Source organism: Elephantulus edwardii, unplaced genomic scaffold, assembly GCF_000299155.1.
Source record: "Elephantulus edwardii isolate Elephantulus edwardi_28Jun2011 unplaced genomic scaffold, EleEdw1.0 scaffold00039, whole genome shotgun sequence".
Taxonomy (NCBI): domain Eukaryota; kingdom Metazoa; phylum Chordata; class Mammalia; order Macroscelidea; family Macroscelididae; genus Elephantulus; species Elephantulus edwardii.
In genome coordinates, this window is record NW_006399789.1 from 15,949,418 (window position 1) to 15,965,899 (window position 16,482).

The window sequence follows — 16,482 nt, forward strand, 5'->3', positions numbered from 1 at the left end:
CCGAAGGATAGGTCAACTCAAAAGAAACTCAACAAAGATGCAGAAGATCTGAACTATATAATCAGCCGACTTGGACTCGTGTATGTATTCAGAGTACTGCACCCAAATAAAACTCAATTCACTTTCCTCCCAAGTGCACATGGTACATTCTCCAGAATTGATCATGTAGAAGGACAGAAACCAAGCCTCGCCAAATTAAAAATCATTAAAAACTACAAAGTATTTTCTCAGACCACAATGCCATAAAACTAGAAATTAACCACAGAAGAGTAAAGCTTACAAAGTCACCCATGTGGAAATGAAATAACTCCCTGCTTGAACATAGTTGGCTTAATATGTTTTTTTAAGAAAAAAGCAAACTAACTTCAAATTTTATGTTAATAATTTTTTATATTTACATAGAGTTATCAATGAAGCATAAGTTGTCTTTCTCATAATGACTTCATTATAGAACTTAAGCTTTGTGGTTGTGAATGTGTGTCTGTAGTTATGTAAATGAGATCACTTTTGTAGAGTTACATAAACGCCTAGTGATAAGGAACTGCGCTGCCAACCTGGAGGCCCAGTGTTCAAATCTACCAGCCACTCCTTGGGTAGAGATGGGCAGTCTCCTTCCGTGCAATTCACTGCCTCTGAAAACCCACTGGCGGGTCAGCTTTGGGTCAGTTCTGACTCTACGGTACATAGCAAACAACAAAAGAAAGTTGGAAAACTGATGTGTTGATTTACAGTGTATTATGCATTTGTTGACAGAGTTAATAAATCTTTGTTGCTTGAAAAGTAAAGGCTATTTTTTGTCTTTCCAGAAACGTGCTAAAGGACAAGTGTTATTTGACAAAGTCTGTGAACATCTCAATCTCTTAGAGAAGGACTACTTTGGACTTTTATTTCAAGAAAATCCTGAGCAGAAAGTAAGTAAAATTTTTTCCAGTTTATGTACATCTAATATAAAAAGAACTGTTATTTATTCCTTACTCAGCTTACCTTTACATATATTTAAACTAGCTTTAAGTTCATGAATTGTGACATATTCTAATGTCACTACAGAAATTTGGCAAATATTGAAAACTTTGTGTTGAAAGAACTACCTTTAACATAGTAACATTGTGTGTGTGTAGAATTTTCATTCCTTCTTGGAGTCCGTTTACTTCATTTATAAAACACAAATACCCAAAGTATGTTAAAGACTTTTAAGGTGGTACAATTACTGTTCTGTCATAGAGAACATCTTCTATAAAAAAAATAATCTTACAACAACTATATCTTATTCTTTTGGTAATAAGTACAGAAGCAGGCTGGTCAAATCAGCGCATGTTGTGGCAATCCTTTGTGGTAGGAGTCAAGTGTGCCTGAAAAGTATGACAAGATGTACATTATCTGAAGTACATATCATGGTTATTCACTGGAGGTTAAGGAAATATGTTTGGTTGAACAGACTTAAGAGTAACTGTGTGGGATGAAGGTGATCTTTGCCCTCTTTGAGTTAAATAAAAGAAGGTAGGCTTCTTCACTGTTAGGGTAAGTGCTGTTCCTCTTTACTTGTTCTTCCTTCTCTGCATCTTATGACTGACTTTGATAGGAGAGATTGAGTGTAGAAGTATAGAATCGTTGGATTATATATAAAAAGAAGCTCTTCAGTTTTTCAGATTGTAGCAGTGAAAACATTTATTGTGACCATTATATTTGAGGATATCATAACCTTTGGTCGTAGTAAAAAGGGTCACTGTCCAATAGTTAACATTTAAATAACAGTCAATAGAACAGAATAAATAGTTAACAGAAGAAAAGAAACTGGATTTTGTCATTTCTTCCTGTCCTTATCTGTAATGGTATGTCCTAGTAATTAAATTCAATGTATATATAACTATGTATAAATTAAATTTTCTTAACTTGATATCTAATTTGTAGTTAATTCCTTGTTTACACTAACGAGAATAAAAACGCATGGTTGCCTAGGAGTATGCAAGCATTTTTTATTAGAACTTTTTCTGGAATAGTAATCTCAGATGTAATAACGTATTAAATATTTCAACTAAATAAACTAGGTCCTCCTTTTAGATTGTTAGGAGCCTTGGTGGCATAGTACTCACAATGTATTGAACTGCTCATTGGAGGATTGACTGTTGAAACCCACCAGTTGTTTTGGGGGAGAAAGATGGCAGTCTACTCAGGTAAAGGTTTATAGTCTCAGAAATGCAGGGAGGGCTGCTGTGACTGGTACTCAAGAGTTGATTGTAGTGGCTATTTGTGTTTCTCTTTGGTGTTGCTTCCCCCTCTGTACTACAAACTATAGCAATTGTCTTTATAATGTTTTTTTACCATGTGCTCTTCTAGTGCTTGTTCTATTGAAAACAGAGAAGAGAATTTGGTTATTGTTACCATTTATTTGGCTCAGTGACTGGGGTAATGGGGGTAGGTGTGTCAGAGACAATGAAAGTGGCTCAAAATAGAGCCAGGTTTAGAGCTATTGACCAAGGTTGCAAGATTCTTGACAGCACGTAACAACAACCCATTTATTTGGCATTACATACTGGTAGGATCACAAAAGTGTTTAATTTTTGTAAAATAGCAAAGTAATCCAGAATGTTATAAAACACACACAGAATAAATATTTATAAGAACAAGAAATGGTATCATTAAGAAATCTGGTATTTCAATCACAGTGTTTTTGCATATTACAGAGTACTATTTAGCCAGGCTGTTCCTTGGAGGCAAGGATTCTGAGACTTCGTCTGCATACTTAGGATATGTTGCAAAGAGGGACTGGTCCTTGGAGAGGGATGTCATACTTGGATAGGTAGAGGGATGGAAAAAAACAGGACCATCAATGAGATAGATTGATACAGTGACTGGGGTAATGAGGGCAAGTGTTTTGGAGAGAGTAAAGTTGGCACAGGGTAGCCAAGGGCTGCAACAACATCTAGTAGTAGTAGTCAGGAAATCAGAAGGCATACTGCATTGGGCAAGCCCACAGTCCAGGACCTCACCAAAATAATGAAGAGAAATGATGTCAGTTTGAAAACTAAGGTGTGCCCAGTGTAGGCCATGCTCTTTTCAGTCACCTGCTATGCATTTGAGAGTTGAACAGTGAATAAGGATGACAGAAGAAGAATCGATGCCTTTGAGTTGTATTGTTGGAGAAGAGTACTGAGTATCGCATGGGCTGCCAAAAGAGCAAATAGATATGTTTTGGAGAAAGTTCAGCCAGCATGCTCCTTGGAGGAAAAGATGACAAAGCTTTGTCTCTCATATTTTGGATGTGTTGCTCGGAGGTACTATTCCTCAGAAAGGGGCATCATGTTTGGAAAGATGGAGAGAGTCAGGAAAGGAGAAGATGACCTATCAGGGAATGGATTGACACGTAACTGCCATGATGGGCTCAGGTGTGTCAGAGATGATGAGAATGGCACAGGAGAACAGATCTCAAATGTATGTTCATTGGGTCACCCTAGATTCATGGGGAGTTCCCAGGTCTTTCTGTCTGTCATTTAGACCTTTAGTTAAAATCTTATTTGCATATGTTTCTTTCTATTACTTTATAAACTCTTGAGGGAAGCCTCTTGGGGTATCTAACCATTAGCCAATATTTATTAAATACAACCTTTGTTCAAACTGGTGCGTTTACTGCTGGAAACAAGACATAGACTTTTCCTTCACGGATATTTCTGCTTTGTGTTGTAGCTGAGTAGAGAGACTTTTAAAAACCAAAAAACTCAGCACAGTGTTATTAAATTGTGATTACTGCAGGGAAAATGAAAATACTAATGGGGTAGGCTCTTCTAAGGAGGAAGTGAGGCTTAAGCAGAAACCTACAGTGTGTGTAGGCTTTGGCTGGGTGACCTCAGTGTTCCAGACAAGGAAGTGCATACTTAGACAGGGAAGCACAGCCGCCTGCTTGAATAGCACAAAGAAGACTGGCAATGACCTAACTCACATCATAGATAGACTCTAACATTCCCTGTCCTAAATATCAGCTGGAAACGTACAGAGTGGATCAAGAGGCCTTCTGAAGTCTAACTAGCTAACAGGAGGCTATGATATAAATATTTAATGTTGTTATATAAAAGCAGATTCGTGCATTTTGGAAATAGAATGAGCAATTTTATGTTGATATTCTATTACAGAAATAGAGAATGTGACCAATATGCTGAGTGTGGGCAGGCAAGGAACATTCTGCCCAAAAGAAACATAGTGACTCCAACGCAAATGATCAGGATGTGCATGAAGAATTTCAAGTTGTTCCATAGAGTGGTGGGTGTGACAGCCTCAGAATCTCTATGGAGAGGGAGACATGTGAGCAGTGGTTCCTCTTTGTGGTAACAGAGCCTTGGTTTAATTTGGAGTGGCATCTTAGGCCTTAGAGATAGAAATAATAGCACACAAAGCACTTGGAATGAGAGAAGAGGATCATTTGTTGGGAATGCATTTGTATCTTATACGAAATCATTTGCATTTTTATTCTGATGTGTCAGGTGTTTTAAAGAGCAAATGACTTGGTCAGATACAGCTTTTATAACAAGTAATCATTAGTGGTGTTATGATGGAGAGATTATAGGAAACGGAGAGCAGAAGCCTGGTGATTGTTTAATTACTGAAGCAGTGTAGTCCAGTGCTGATGAAAACTAGGGCAGCAGTATTAGAGGGAAAATGTATAGAGATATGGAGTAGGTAACGTTTGAAGAATTTTGACTCCAGTATGAGAACGATGAGCATGTTGAGGATTAGTCCCAAACTTTTAGACTTGGATGACTGGAGAGTGTATTGGTAACTACTCCAGAGGCTTTAAACATGGAGTGGAAATTTAGAAAAGGCTATTTGACATATTTCATGTTCTTAAGTTGGAGATGCTTGTGTATTTAGTTGTGTTAGAAAAGAGGATGGAAAGAGGAGGAGTAGGTGAGAGCTGAACAAAATGAATAGTACAGAATTTGAGAGTGAATATTGGTGGAAGAGTCATCAACACCCTGCGTTATGCAGATGACACAACCTTGCTTGCTGAAACTGAGGAGGACCTGAGGTGCTTGCTGCAGAAGTTCAAGGACTACAGCCTCCTATATGGACTGAAGCTAAATGTCAAGAAAACAAAGATTCTAACCACTGGGCCAATTGGCAGCATCAGTATAGATAGTGAAGAGATTGAGATAGTTAACAGTTTTAATTTACTTGGCTCCACAGTCAACGCTCTTGGTAACAGCAGCCAGGAAATCAGGAGACGAATTGCATTGGGAAAGTCGGCTATGAGGGACCTCTCAAGAGTACTGAAGAGCAACGATGTCAGGTTGGAGACTAAGGTGCACCTGATCTGGGCTATAGTCTTCGCAGTTTTGTGCTATGCATCAGAGAGTTGGACAGTGAATATGGTTGATAGAAAGAGGATTGATGCCTTTGAGCTGTGGTGCTGGAGAAGAGTGTTGAATATACCATGGACTGCTAGTAGAACAAACAGGTTTGTCCTGGAGAGGGTGAAGCCAGAATGTTTCCTGGAGTCAAGGATTCTGAAGCTTCATCTGACATATTTTGGGCATGTTGCAAGGAGGGACTGGTCCTTGGAGAGGGACATCATGTTTGGCAGAGTGGAGGGGCGGCGAAGGGAGAGGAAGACCTTTGGTGAGATGGATCGATTCTGTGACTGGAGCGGTGGGAATAAGTGCGTTTGAGATGGCTAGGTAGGCACAGGATAGAACAGCATTTAGAGCTCTTGTGCGTAGGGTCGCTATGAGTCGCAAGCGACTCGATGGCACATAACAACAACAACAACAACAACAACAACATATAATTTTATTTCAAATAATTGGCTGAGAAGGGACTGATGGGAAAGTGATAGAGGATATAGGCTAAAGCTGCCCATTCGGTCATTTGCAATGAGGGCCTGCTCTGAGCTTGCACTGTTCAGTACAGTAGCTCCTGGTGGGGTGTTGATCACGTGAAATGTGGCTAGTGTGGAAAAGCATGTAAGTTTAAATTTTACTTACTTGTAACTGATTTAAATTTAGATGGCCTTATGTAACTGTGACTTTCCTAGTGGACATTGCAGAGTTTACTAACAGTTTTAGAGCTACCTGACTTATTAGCTCTTGTTGTTTGATACCATTAAGTCAGAACAGACTGATAGCTAACCCTGCTCAAGGTTTTCAGAGACAGTAAATTTCACAGGAGAAGATGGCCCACCTGTGGAGCAGCTGGTGGATTTGAACTCTATGCCTTTGTGTTCACAGTGTAACTCTTTGACTATGAGAAAGCCCTAAAGAAAGGGTAAGGTTTTTGAGTGAGGCGAGATAATGATTTTGTTGTTGTTGGTATGTGCCATTGAGTCGCTTGAGACTCATAGCGACCCTATGTACAAGAGCCCTAAATGCTGTTCTATCCTGTGCCAACCTCACCGTCTCAAACACACTCATTCCCATCACTCCACTCACAGAATTGATCCATCTCATCGAGGGTTTTCCTCTCCTGGCGCCGTCCCTCCAATCTCCCAAACATGATGTCCCTCTCCAAGGACCAGTCCCTCCTTGCAACATGGGAGCTAAAAATATGAACAGTATTTACCTTGAAGAAAAGATAGAGTGGTACAGTTGTAAATATATCTGTATTTGCCACAAAGTGCCCTCCACAATCACTAAGTAAAATTACCTGCTACAGATCACTAGGATAGTGATGGGCACTGAGAGGCATCCAACTAAGAACAATATGTGAATAACCAAAATCCAAACTCATTGCTATTAGTTGCTTCCCACACATAGGAAAGAATAGAACTGCCACACTGTCTGTACGGCTGTAAATCTTTGCACAAGCAGATTACTACGTCCTTCTCCCGTGAAGCAGCCAGTGCATTAGAATTGCAGACCCCTAGGTTAACAGTTAAACATTCAGCTAGTGACTATATAGTCTAGGGTCCTCAGTATGTTAATGGCTTTTAGTAGTCAAGCTGAAATTAGAAATCTTGAAATTGTGATGGCAACAGAATATATGCATGTTTTTTTCTGATTGCCACAAGTAATTTGTATGTAGTATTTGAGAATATTCAGGCCTAGTTAGAAATATTCATTGCATTTATGGTGACAGGACAATTGACTGAGAAAAGTAGAGGTGCTTAGGAAAGGAAAGTGATTACAGAAAAGAAAACAGCTAAAGTTAAAGTTAATAGTCCAAGAGAAAATACTGTGGTCAACACAAACCGACACAAAACTCAGTACTTAAGTAACTCTGCTTTCTTTGAAACCCATGAAGTTTCAATAGTAAGATAATTTAGGATACAGGAGCATAAGTAGCTTTCTTTTATATGTACGTAGAGAAATTATTGTTGCTTTTCTTTTAAATATAAAGGCCACAAGGCCACAGTTATTTTCATGAAAATGTTCAATGTAGAGAAAAATAGCTAAGCTTTTGTTACATGTATGTATGCTGTGTATTTTATGATTGAGACATTGTATTGTAAGTCTTTCAGTTAACTTCAGATATGAAATCTGTCTTTGGTAGAACTTTTTAATCTCTGTTTAGTACTCTACTATGGAAATTATTATTGAAAATATGTAGAATCAAACAACATGCTATTCTTTTATATAAGGAATTCCAAATCAGTATATTTCTTGTGTTCATGTCTATGTGGAACCATCATTAAGAGTTTTGAGCTCTCTTAAAAGAGAAAAATATTGTCTTGACATTTTATATTAATAGGGTTTGGCATTTGGCCCAGGAATTAATAATGGCATTTTGCTGCAAGCTATGTTGATAATCCACAACTAACTTTGTAAAAGTTAATGAAAATGATTGTCTGGATAGCTGGATCATTTATTCAAGAAATTAGAACTAAAAACTAGAATGATAGGTTGCTTGTTATAGATAATTATCTTTTTAATAAAATTCTACATTCAGGCCAGTTAAATCTTAATAGTTTGGATTTAGTTAAATTAATGCTTGAATCACATTCTCTCAGATGTATAGTAAATGTTTCATTTTAAAGTAAAATGTCTGTTTTAACACCAGTCTTATGGTTGAATTCTATTCTAAGTTTTTTCATACCTAATTTAGGTATTTGTCAAAAATATAAGGCCTAAGGAATTGATGGAAAACTAACTAAAGTGTTTTGGCAGACTGATGCAGCACTGGACATACTCACTGATCTATACCAAGAAATGCGGAGGACAAGGCTAACCACCTGGAAACAATGCAAATTTGTTCTCATTCTAAAAAAAGAGATAATCTAACAGAATGAGGATATAATCAATGAATATCCTTAATATCACATGCCATTAAACCCTTGCTGAAGATTATTTAGAGATTACTGGAGCAGCACACCAACAAGAGATCATGGAATGAGGGATACCATTGCTGTTTACTTGTACTTAATTGAATATGAAAGGGCATTTGACTGTGAGGATTATAATACATTATAGCTGACATTGAGAAGAATGGGAATCCCAGAATACTTAATTGTGCTTTTGCAGAACCTGTATACGTAGACCGAGAAGCATTGGTTCAGTTTGACCTAAGAAAAACTGCATGTTTTAAAATCAGGGAAAGTTTGCATCAGGCTTGTGTCCTTTCTCCTTCTCTGTTCACTCTGTTTGCTGAGCAAATCATTTGAGAAGCTGAACCCTGAAGAAGAATGTGTCTTCAGGATTGCATGGCACAACCTTGCTTGCAGAAAACGAAAATGATTTACTGAAGAAGACTAAAGATTATACCTTTACTGTGGATTACATTTGATTATCAAGAAAATGAAACTCAACACCACTGGGCCAACAGGCAGCATTATGATAAAAAGAGGAAAGATGAATATTGTCTTGGATTTCAGTTTATTTGGATCCACAGCCAGCACCTATGGTCACAACATTGAAGAAATCAAAAGATGTATTTCACTGGCACATCTGCTGTCAAGGACCTTTTTAAAGTGCCAAAGAACAAGGGTAATAAGCTAATGACCAAAGTGTGCCTAACTCAGTCATCAAGTCTCAGTTACCTCATGTGCTTGTGAAAGTTGAGTACTAAATAAAGACCAAAGAAGAATCAATGCCTTTGAATTGTGGTATTGGCAAAGAGTACTGAATATACCATGGAATGCCAAAAGAACATACAAACCTGTCTTGGAGTCCGTGCATACAGGGGGCTCCTCAGAATCAAGGAAGCAGCTTCACCTCACCCCTTTATCATCTCACTTTAGCATGATGTCAGGAGGTAAAAAAACCTGTAGAGAAACTTAGCAGTTCTTTGAGGTCTTTCAGTATAGAGAGATCTTTAATTGTCCTTCTATTGCAGAAATCAGTACCAACTGCTACTCAGATGAAAGTAGACATTTTAAAGGATCTGTCCAGACCTTTACAGCCTGCACTTTCTCCTCCTGCCCCCTTCTTGATCTATGTTAGTATCCTTCCACCTCCTTTTTAGTTTGGACCATTTGTCTCCCTGATTCAGTTTTTCTTACTGGCGTTGTTATGCCTTAGATGAAATTCCATGGATCTGACTGTCCTCTGACAGTCTGGTGAACACTGTGGACGATTCTCAGAACAGTTTGAAGGCTAGACACTGAATGGTGTGTTTTTCTCATTCTTGTACACTCATGATAGCTGGTCAGTTGTGAGCCAGCTGTTTTGTGTGGCAGCAGCTGCAGGGTGCGGAAGCTGAATGACCCTCTTTTCTGAAGGGAGAATTAGTGCTTCTCCCTAACATAGGACTCAAGGTACCATTGGAATCCCATGCAGCTGGGACACAAATGATAATAAAACTGTCAAACTCTGGTGGCTCTTTGTTGAGAGGTTTCAATATAACCAATGTTTTAACAGAGCCAAGCACACCTTGGATCCTTGCTGCCTAAGGGCAAACTAGAATAGTGTGGAGAAATCCATAGGGGTCCACCTAACTAACTCTGCTTTCAGAGTTTCCTATTGTTAGTGTCTTTTTAATTTTTTAAAACAGTATATATTAATATTCTCTTGTTTCTTCTAAGTATACTATTAAGATAGTAAGTTAATATTTTTCTGCATACTGATTCTTTTAACTATTTGCTAGCCATGACTGGATGAAATTCTGTTTAAGCCTGAATATATGTTATTTTTGATACTTGTCAGATTTAAGTAAAATGTCTTGATGATTGTCATGTATTAAATTGTGTTCCCCCAAAATCTGTGCCAGTATATGTCTGTTTTCTGTCATTATCCAATTTGTTGTAAATTCCAACATCTATGATGCTCATAATGGAGCTCTAGTGGTGGTGTAGTCCCTAGCGAATTGTGTCCCTAATCCAAAGATGGCACCTATCTGGCAGTTCAGCTCCACCAGTAACTCTAAGGGAAAGAGGTGAGCAATCTCCTCCTCTGTAACTTAGAGTTTCCAGTAATCCATTGGAGGGCAAACTGTGCGTCAGTTCTGATTGGATGACAATGAAAATGACATGAAGTTAATGAGACTGTATTAGAGGCAGTTATGTAATGATGTAGTCATTCTTCATGACGTGATCAGTCAAAATGAGTTTGAGTTGGATACAGTAGTTTTAATTTAGTCACAACCCTGACTAGGATGTAAGAGACATTTCTGGAGTGTGGTTTATACCACCTTTTGTTTTAGAAGAGGTAACAGAACTGAGCAGAAAAAACTCAGTACCACTGAGAAGAAAGTGCCAAAAAAGCTTTGTGTGCCTTTTTGGACCTGCTGGGACACTCCTAGAATTAGAATATTTGAGAAATCCTTCCTCTAAAGTCAGCATCCTGAACTTCTAGCCTCCAAATTGTGAATGAGTAAGGTTCTGCTTGTTAGTGCTGTCTGCTTGCGGTAGCTTTATAGTAGTTGCACTAGATCACTGAGACAGAGGGTAAAAAGCAACTTCGTGTCCTTGACCAAGCTCCACGTTATTGTCCATGCTGCCTGATAGACTGTAGATGCTCAATGTCCTATTCTTGGTGCATATTCAGAAGTAGATGTTCTGAGGCTGTTTACTTATTATTCTATAAATAAAATAAAATCTATATGCATGTGTGTCATATATAATAAAAATTTGGATGTTTCATTTACTGTTTAATAGAATGAAGTCTTCAGAGACCAACCTTAAAAGCATTTGAATATTTTACTTATAAAACATAGCACACACATTTGAAAAATAAGTTAGCCCAGTGGAATGCTTATAGCTGAAAATAGCTCTGAATAGGATTTTATTAAATTATATTTAAGTGAAAAAACAAACAATTATATTTAAGTGAAATATAAACCTTTAAATGCATATAAGCTGCTATGATTTGGACTCTAGATAATGGTTTTTGAATTAAATATTCTTTATGCTTTTTTCCCCCTTGTGCAGAACTGGCTAGATCCTGCAAAAGAAATAAAGAGACAACTACGAAGTAAGTAACCACATTTTAAAATTAAGTCAGTCATTACATTTATCAATTTACATTTTTGAATATAATTTATAGAATTGTAGATTAGAATAACTAATAAAATTGTGACAATGTAGCCATTTCTGTTTTACATTACTGGAAGTTAATAAAGCTAATCATTCTTTTCCAGAGCCATGACTTGACTTTGTTAAACTTGGCTTTGGGAATGCCTACTGGGCAGAACTATTAGACTCACCTTCCTGAGTATTGCCTCACTCTCTGCTTCATTTCAGAAAGTGACATCCACCCTTTCTTTGCCTTCCTAAGAACTGCTTTTCTGTAAATATCCATTATGTAAATTTTACTTTAGTAGACCTATTACTCTTTCTTTTTCCACTGCATTTTGGATCTATAGGAATAATAAGCAGTTCTCTGTTTCTGGCTCCCAAAATCTACACATATACGAGTTTGAAGGTGTATGGGAGTAAATACTCCAGAGATGAAAAGCCTTAGGGCAACTTACTGACTTCTCTGAGGTCTCTGCCCTCTCTTATTTGATCCACAGTCCCCAGCTACCATCTTTGTTTTTTCAGTTTGAATTTATAGACTAACTTTATCCCTTTAACTTCCCTAATTTTCTCTTCTTTGTAGAATCCCCAGATGACTCAGTTATTACACTCTAACCAGCTCTAGTTCCCTTGTGGTGCTTCCTCTGCTGTTGCCTTGGCTCTGTCAGAGTTTGTGGTAATCTGTGCCAAGAAACATCACCATAGAGAAATTTCTGATAGGGATCTAGTGTGTGATTCACTTCAGGGGCTGTGAATGACAGAAGGAGAAAAGGGGGAAGCCAAGAGCAGCTGGATTTTTTAGACAAGATGACAGATACCTGAATGGTGGTAAAGCTAGGCAGCTCTTGTGTGTTTTGGGCCTCAGAGCTGTTCAGGAAGAAACCACATCCCTGTGTGTCAGCTGGCAAACTGCCCTTTGTGAGTACTGATTTCATTTCTCTACTTGTTAGTCCTCGCTTCGAGACACCAGAACAAATCTATTTAGTTCCTTTACATTTCTTTTCTTTTTCTTTCTCCCTGGAGTTCAGCTCTTGGATAGCGTTTCTATCCTTTCCCATTTTCTGAGTGTCTACGTTCTTTTTCCCCATTTATTCTCCTTACAGACTCATCTCTCACCTCTCTCTTATCTCTTGCATCAGTGTGATCATCTTTCTTGGTTTTCAGAGAATTTAGAAGTTTCCTGGAATGTGGTACTTTCAGTACTAAAACTAGAAGTTCACACAATCTGGAGATGGTGTCTCTACTTTAGCCTTGGCTCTGGAACTCCTCAGCATTCCCTCCTGTCTCTGAGAATTTAATCTGACATCAGTGTAGGATTGCACAGTGCTTCTACTCTCTGTCTCTTGTTATGATTTGTGTTTTATCTAGTTATTTCTGTTTCATAAAGGAATAGAGAAGGAATAAGTAGACATGAACACATTATGCTTACATTATAGAAGAAACTAAGCTACCAAACAGTTTTGGAACTTTCCCCTTTGTCTCTTCCACAGTAGTGACACCCTCTGCATGAATTAAAAAAGAAGAAAAAAAAGATAGGGATGTTTGGTTCTTCCATTTTTATCTGAAACCTGACCTGCCAAATGACCCAAACTGTGGAGAACTGGGAAAACTCTGAAACATGCTTGCTAATCCACTGAATTGTTTCCTTTGCTTATTTTTTTGCTTTGTTTTGACTTTTGTTGGCTCCGGTTGTGCTACCCTTTTCAGTGTATGGAGAGGGCTTAGCTTCGGGAAGGCAAAACAAGCCTCTTGCTGATTGTGAACTACATTGCTTTGTTTGGATCATCTGTGAGGTTATTTTAAAGTTATGTCAGTTTTCTGCCCTTGTGGTTTGACAAGGGAGGTAACTGTAATAACTAGGATTTGACTTTTTCACTTTTGCTTGTGGCTCTTAAAATGACATTCTGTACAGTCATGATTCTGAAGGTAGCATGAAGAATGAAGTATAACTGTTAACATTTACCTCTCTTTTCCTACGTGTGTTGTTCTTGTGAGCTTATGGCATTAGTACTGACCAATAGCTGACCTGTTAGTGGGTTGTCAGAGGCATTTAATCAAATGAGGGGAGATTGCCCGTCTTTGCATGCTTGCCATGGAGCAGCTGGTGGAATCAAACCCGCATGCCTTTGGGTTGGTAGCGCTAAGCCATCAGTGCTCCCTACTTGTGTTATAAAGGACTAAATAAGGAATTGCTTGTTTTAACTTAGCTCTGCTCTGATCTTGTTCTTATATTTTTTAGTTAGTAAGCAGTTGTTGTACATAACAACATCACTTGTTATGCATCAGAGAGTTGGACAATGACTAGGGAGGATAGAAGGAGAATTGATGCCTTTCAGCTGTGGTGCTGGAGAAGAGTATTGAATGTACCATGGACTGCCAAGAAAACAAGCACATTCATCCTGGAGAGGCTTAAACCAGGCTACTCCTTGGAGGCAAGGATTCTGGGGCTTCGTCTGACATACTTTGGACAAGTAGTAAGGAGGGACCGGTCCTTGGAGAGGGACATCATCCTTGGGAGGATGGAGGGACAGTGCAGGAGGGGAAGACCCTCTATGAGGTGGATTGATTCAGTGACTGGGATAATTGGGATGGGTGTGTCAGAGGCAGTGCATTTGGCACAGGATAGAGCAGGGTTTAGGGCTGTTGTAAATAGGGTCGCTATGAGTCGCAAGCGACTCACGGCACATAACAACAGCAGCAGCAGCAGCAGCAGCAGCAACAACAACAACAACAGGCATTTGTTGTTTTTGTGTTCCATAGAGTCAGAACAGACCCAAAGCTGACCTTCCAGTGGGTTTTCAGGCGCCGTTAGTTAATCGGACAGGAGGAAACTATCCATAATATTGTCACAGGCAGTTAATGGCACAGTGGAACTTGCCTTCGTAACTGCAGCGCAACTTCTTGCCACTAGGCCACCAGTAGACACTTAAGAGAAGTATATAGTAATATTTTTGGAGTTAGTTTTTATGGCTGGCAATCTTATATTACCCATTTAAATGAACTGTAAAATTTTTATGTTCTTATTTATACAAAAATAAGGCCACAGACAAATGGAATGAGTATGTCGATTAAATTCCTCCCCCATAATCTCAAAGCAAATGAAGGAATAGAGGCCACGAGAAACTTAAAACAACCACCCTATTGACAGGGTCTGTTTCATAAAATTTCCTAGGCTCTGCTCTTCAGGAGAGCAGATTGATAGGTCTTTTCTCTCATTGAGTGGTTTCGGGGTTCTAATAGGTGATGTCAGTTAGCAGGCAAGCATGTAATCATTGCATTGCCATGGCTCCATATCGCCCCTGTAGGGGTTTATGTGTATGTGTATGTGTATACTTGATTCGGTTCCCACTCAGCAGTACCCAGTAACAACATATATACATTTATGTGTATACACACAGACAGAGACACGTGTACGTAGTGGGAGAAGACATGACAGTCTACTTACATAAAGATATTCCGTCCTCACATGTGCTTCCTGTGACTTGACACCCAGCCTTGAGCACTCTCCCAATCTTCAAAAACATATCCCAGACTAGACTCTGCCCCCATTCTCAGGAGTGACAAAACACCAAACAGGTGTGCTTTTTCCTGCAAGCTCCCTCCTTTTTATCTCCTAAGTTTTCTTTCTCTTGTTCTCCCCACACCAGTTACTTCTGCTTTTAATTCTTTTCCTCTTTGGCTTTTTTTCTTGCCTTGCCTGCCTTTCCCCCACTTTCCTGCATTCTTCTTGCCTTTGTGTTCTGATTGTCCTTTTTGTACTCTCCTCAGATTTGATTTTTCCTTTTACTGTGTGCTCGTGTTTGTACATTTTGAATGAGTTCTCTTCACTTTTCTTTGCCCCACCTTGCAATAGAGAAAAACTATAATGAGACAGCCACATACACATGTCCTGCAGCTTCACCAATTGTTCAAGACTAATGACAGGTTCCTCCCCATCTACCTGACCAAAGACTATAACCTATAGCAGGTCAGTGTGCCCTCAGTTGCTCCATATATACTGCACACAGATTTTCACACATAAAGTCATCCTCTGTCATAACCACCAGAAGAAAGGAGCTAGAAGACTAAGAAATGCTAAAGTGTATCTAAACATGGTAATACAGAGACCACCGTGATGTCTCGGTAGTAAAAGGCAACTTCAGGCTATACGCAGAAATATGACAATATAGCACAAACCAATGACCAAAATGCAGAACCTAGGAATCTTTCAGAGGAAGAAATGCTATTGGAACTTCCTGATAAAGGAATGAAAAAGAATGATAGTTAAGTGGTCCTGTTGTCAGATTGAGGGAGATCAGGTGGCATAGTTGTAAGAAGCTGTGCTGCAATCCCAGAGGCATACAGTTTGAATCCACCAACTGCTCTGCAGGAAAAGCATGAGCAGTCTCCTCTCATGCAATTTACTGCCTCTGAACACCTAACCTGCTGGAGGGGGTCAGGCTAGATGGCACACAACACCAGAAATCAACACACCTTTTAATCTATTGACAGGGCTATTATAAATGTTGCTTATGGAACCAAGTGAAATTAAATTTTTAATGACTTTAATCTTTTCTCCACTTACCATGATGTTGTCTATAGGTTTAGTGGTGAAGATTGTGATTTTCTTGATACTGAAATGTAATCCATCTTCGGTCTTCTTCAGTCTGTATGTCAAGTTTTCGCTTTTACAAGTAAGATTGGGTCAACTGCACGATGTAGGTTGTTGATGAATCCACCTCCAATTCTGATGCCACATTCTTTTTTGTAGAGTCCAGTTTGTTGAATTATTGGCTCAACATATGGATTGCGTTGCTACTGTTGTCATTGTTAGGTGCCATTGAGTTGAATATGACTCATAGCAACCCTATGAACAGATATCTCCACCCTGTCTTATCCTGAGCCATTCTTTTCATCTCAGATACACTTGAGCTCATTGCCATAGCGACTGTGTCAATCTGTCTGGTTGAAGGTCTTTCTCTTTCTCACCCTCCACTTTTCCAAGAAAAAGCCTCTCTTAACAACATGCTCAAAGTATGTGAGACAAAGTTTCGCCATCCTTACCTTTCAGGAGCACTCTGGTTGCATGTTCTCCATGACACTTCTGTTTTTTCTTTTGGCAGTCTGTA

At 38.9% G+C, this 16,482-nt stretch overlaps 1 protein-coding gene across 1 annotated transcript in view; it reads left to right on the top strand.

Annotated features, from left to right (window-relative positions):
* EPB41L2 (erythrocyte membrane protein band 4.1-like 2) overlaps nt 1-16,482 on the top strand; it is a 135,410-nt gene that overhangs the window by 50,355 nt on the left and 68,573 nt on the right. The window contains exons 3-4 of the mRNA XM_006885028.1: nt 807-911; nt 11,288-11,330. Of these exons, the coding sequence (XP_006885090.1) occupies nt 807-911; nt 11,288-11,330 (148 nt within the window). The remainder of the gene's footprint in view (nt 1-806; nt 912-11,287; nt 11,331-16,482) is intronic.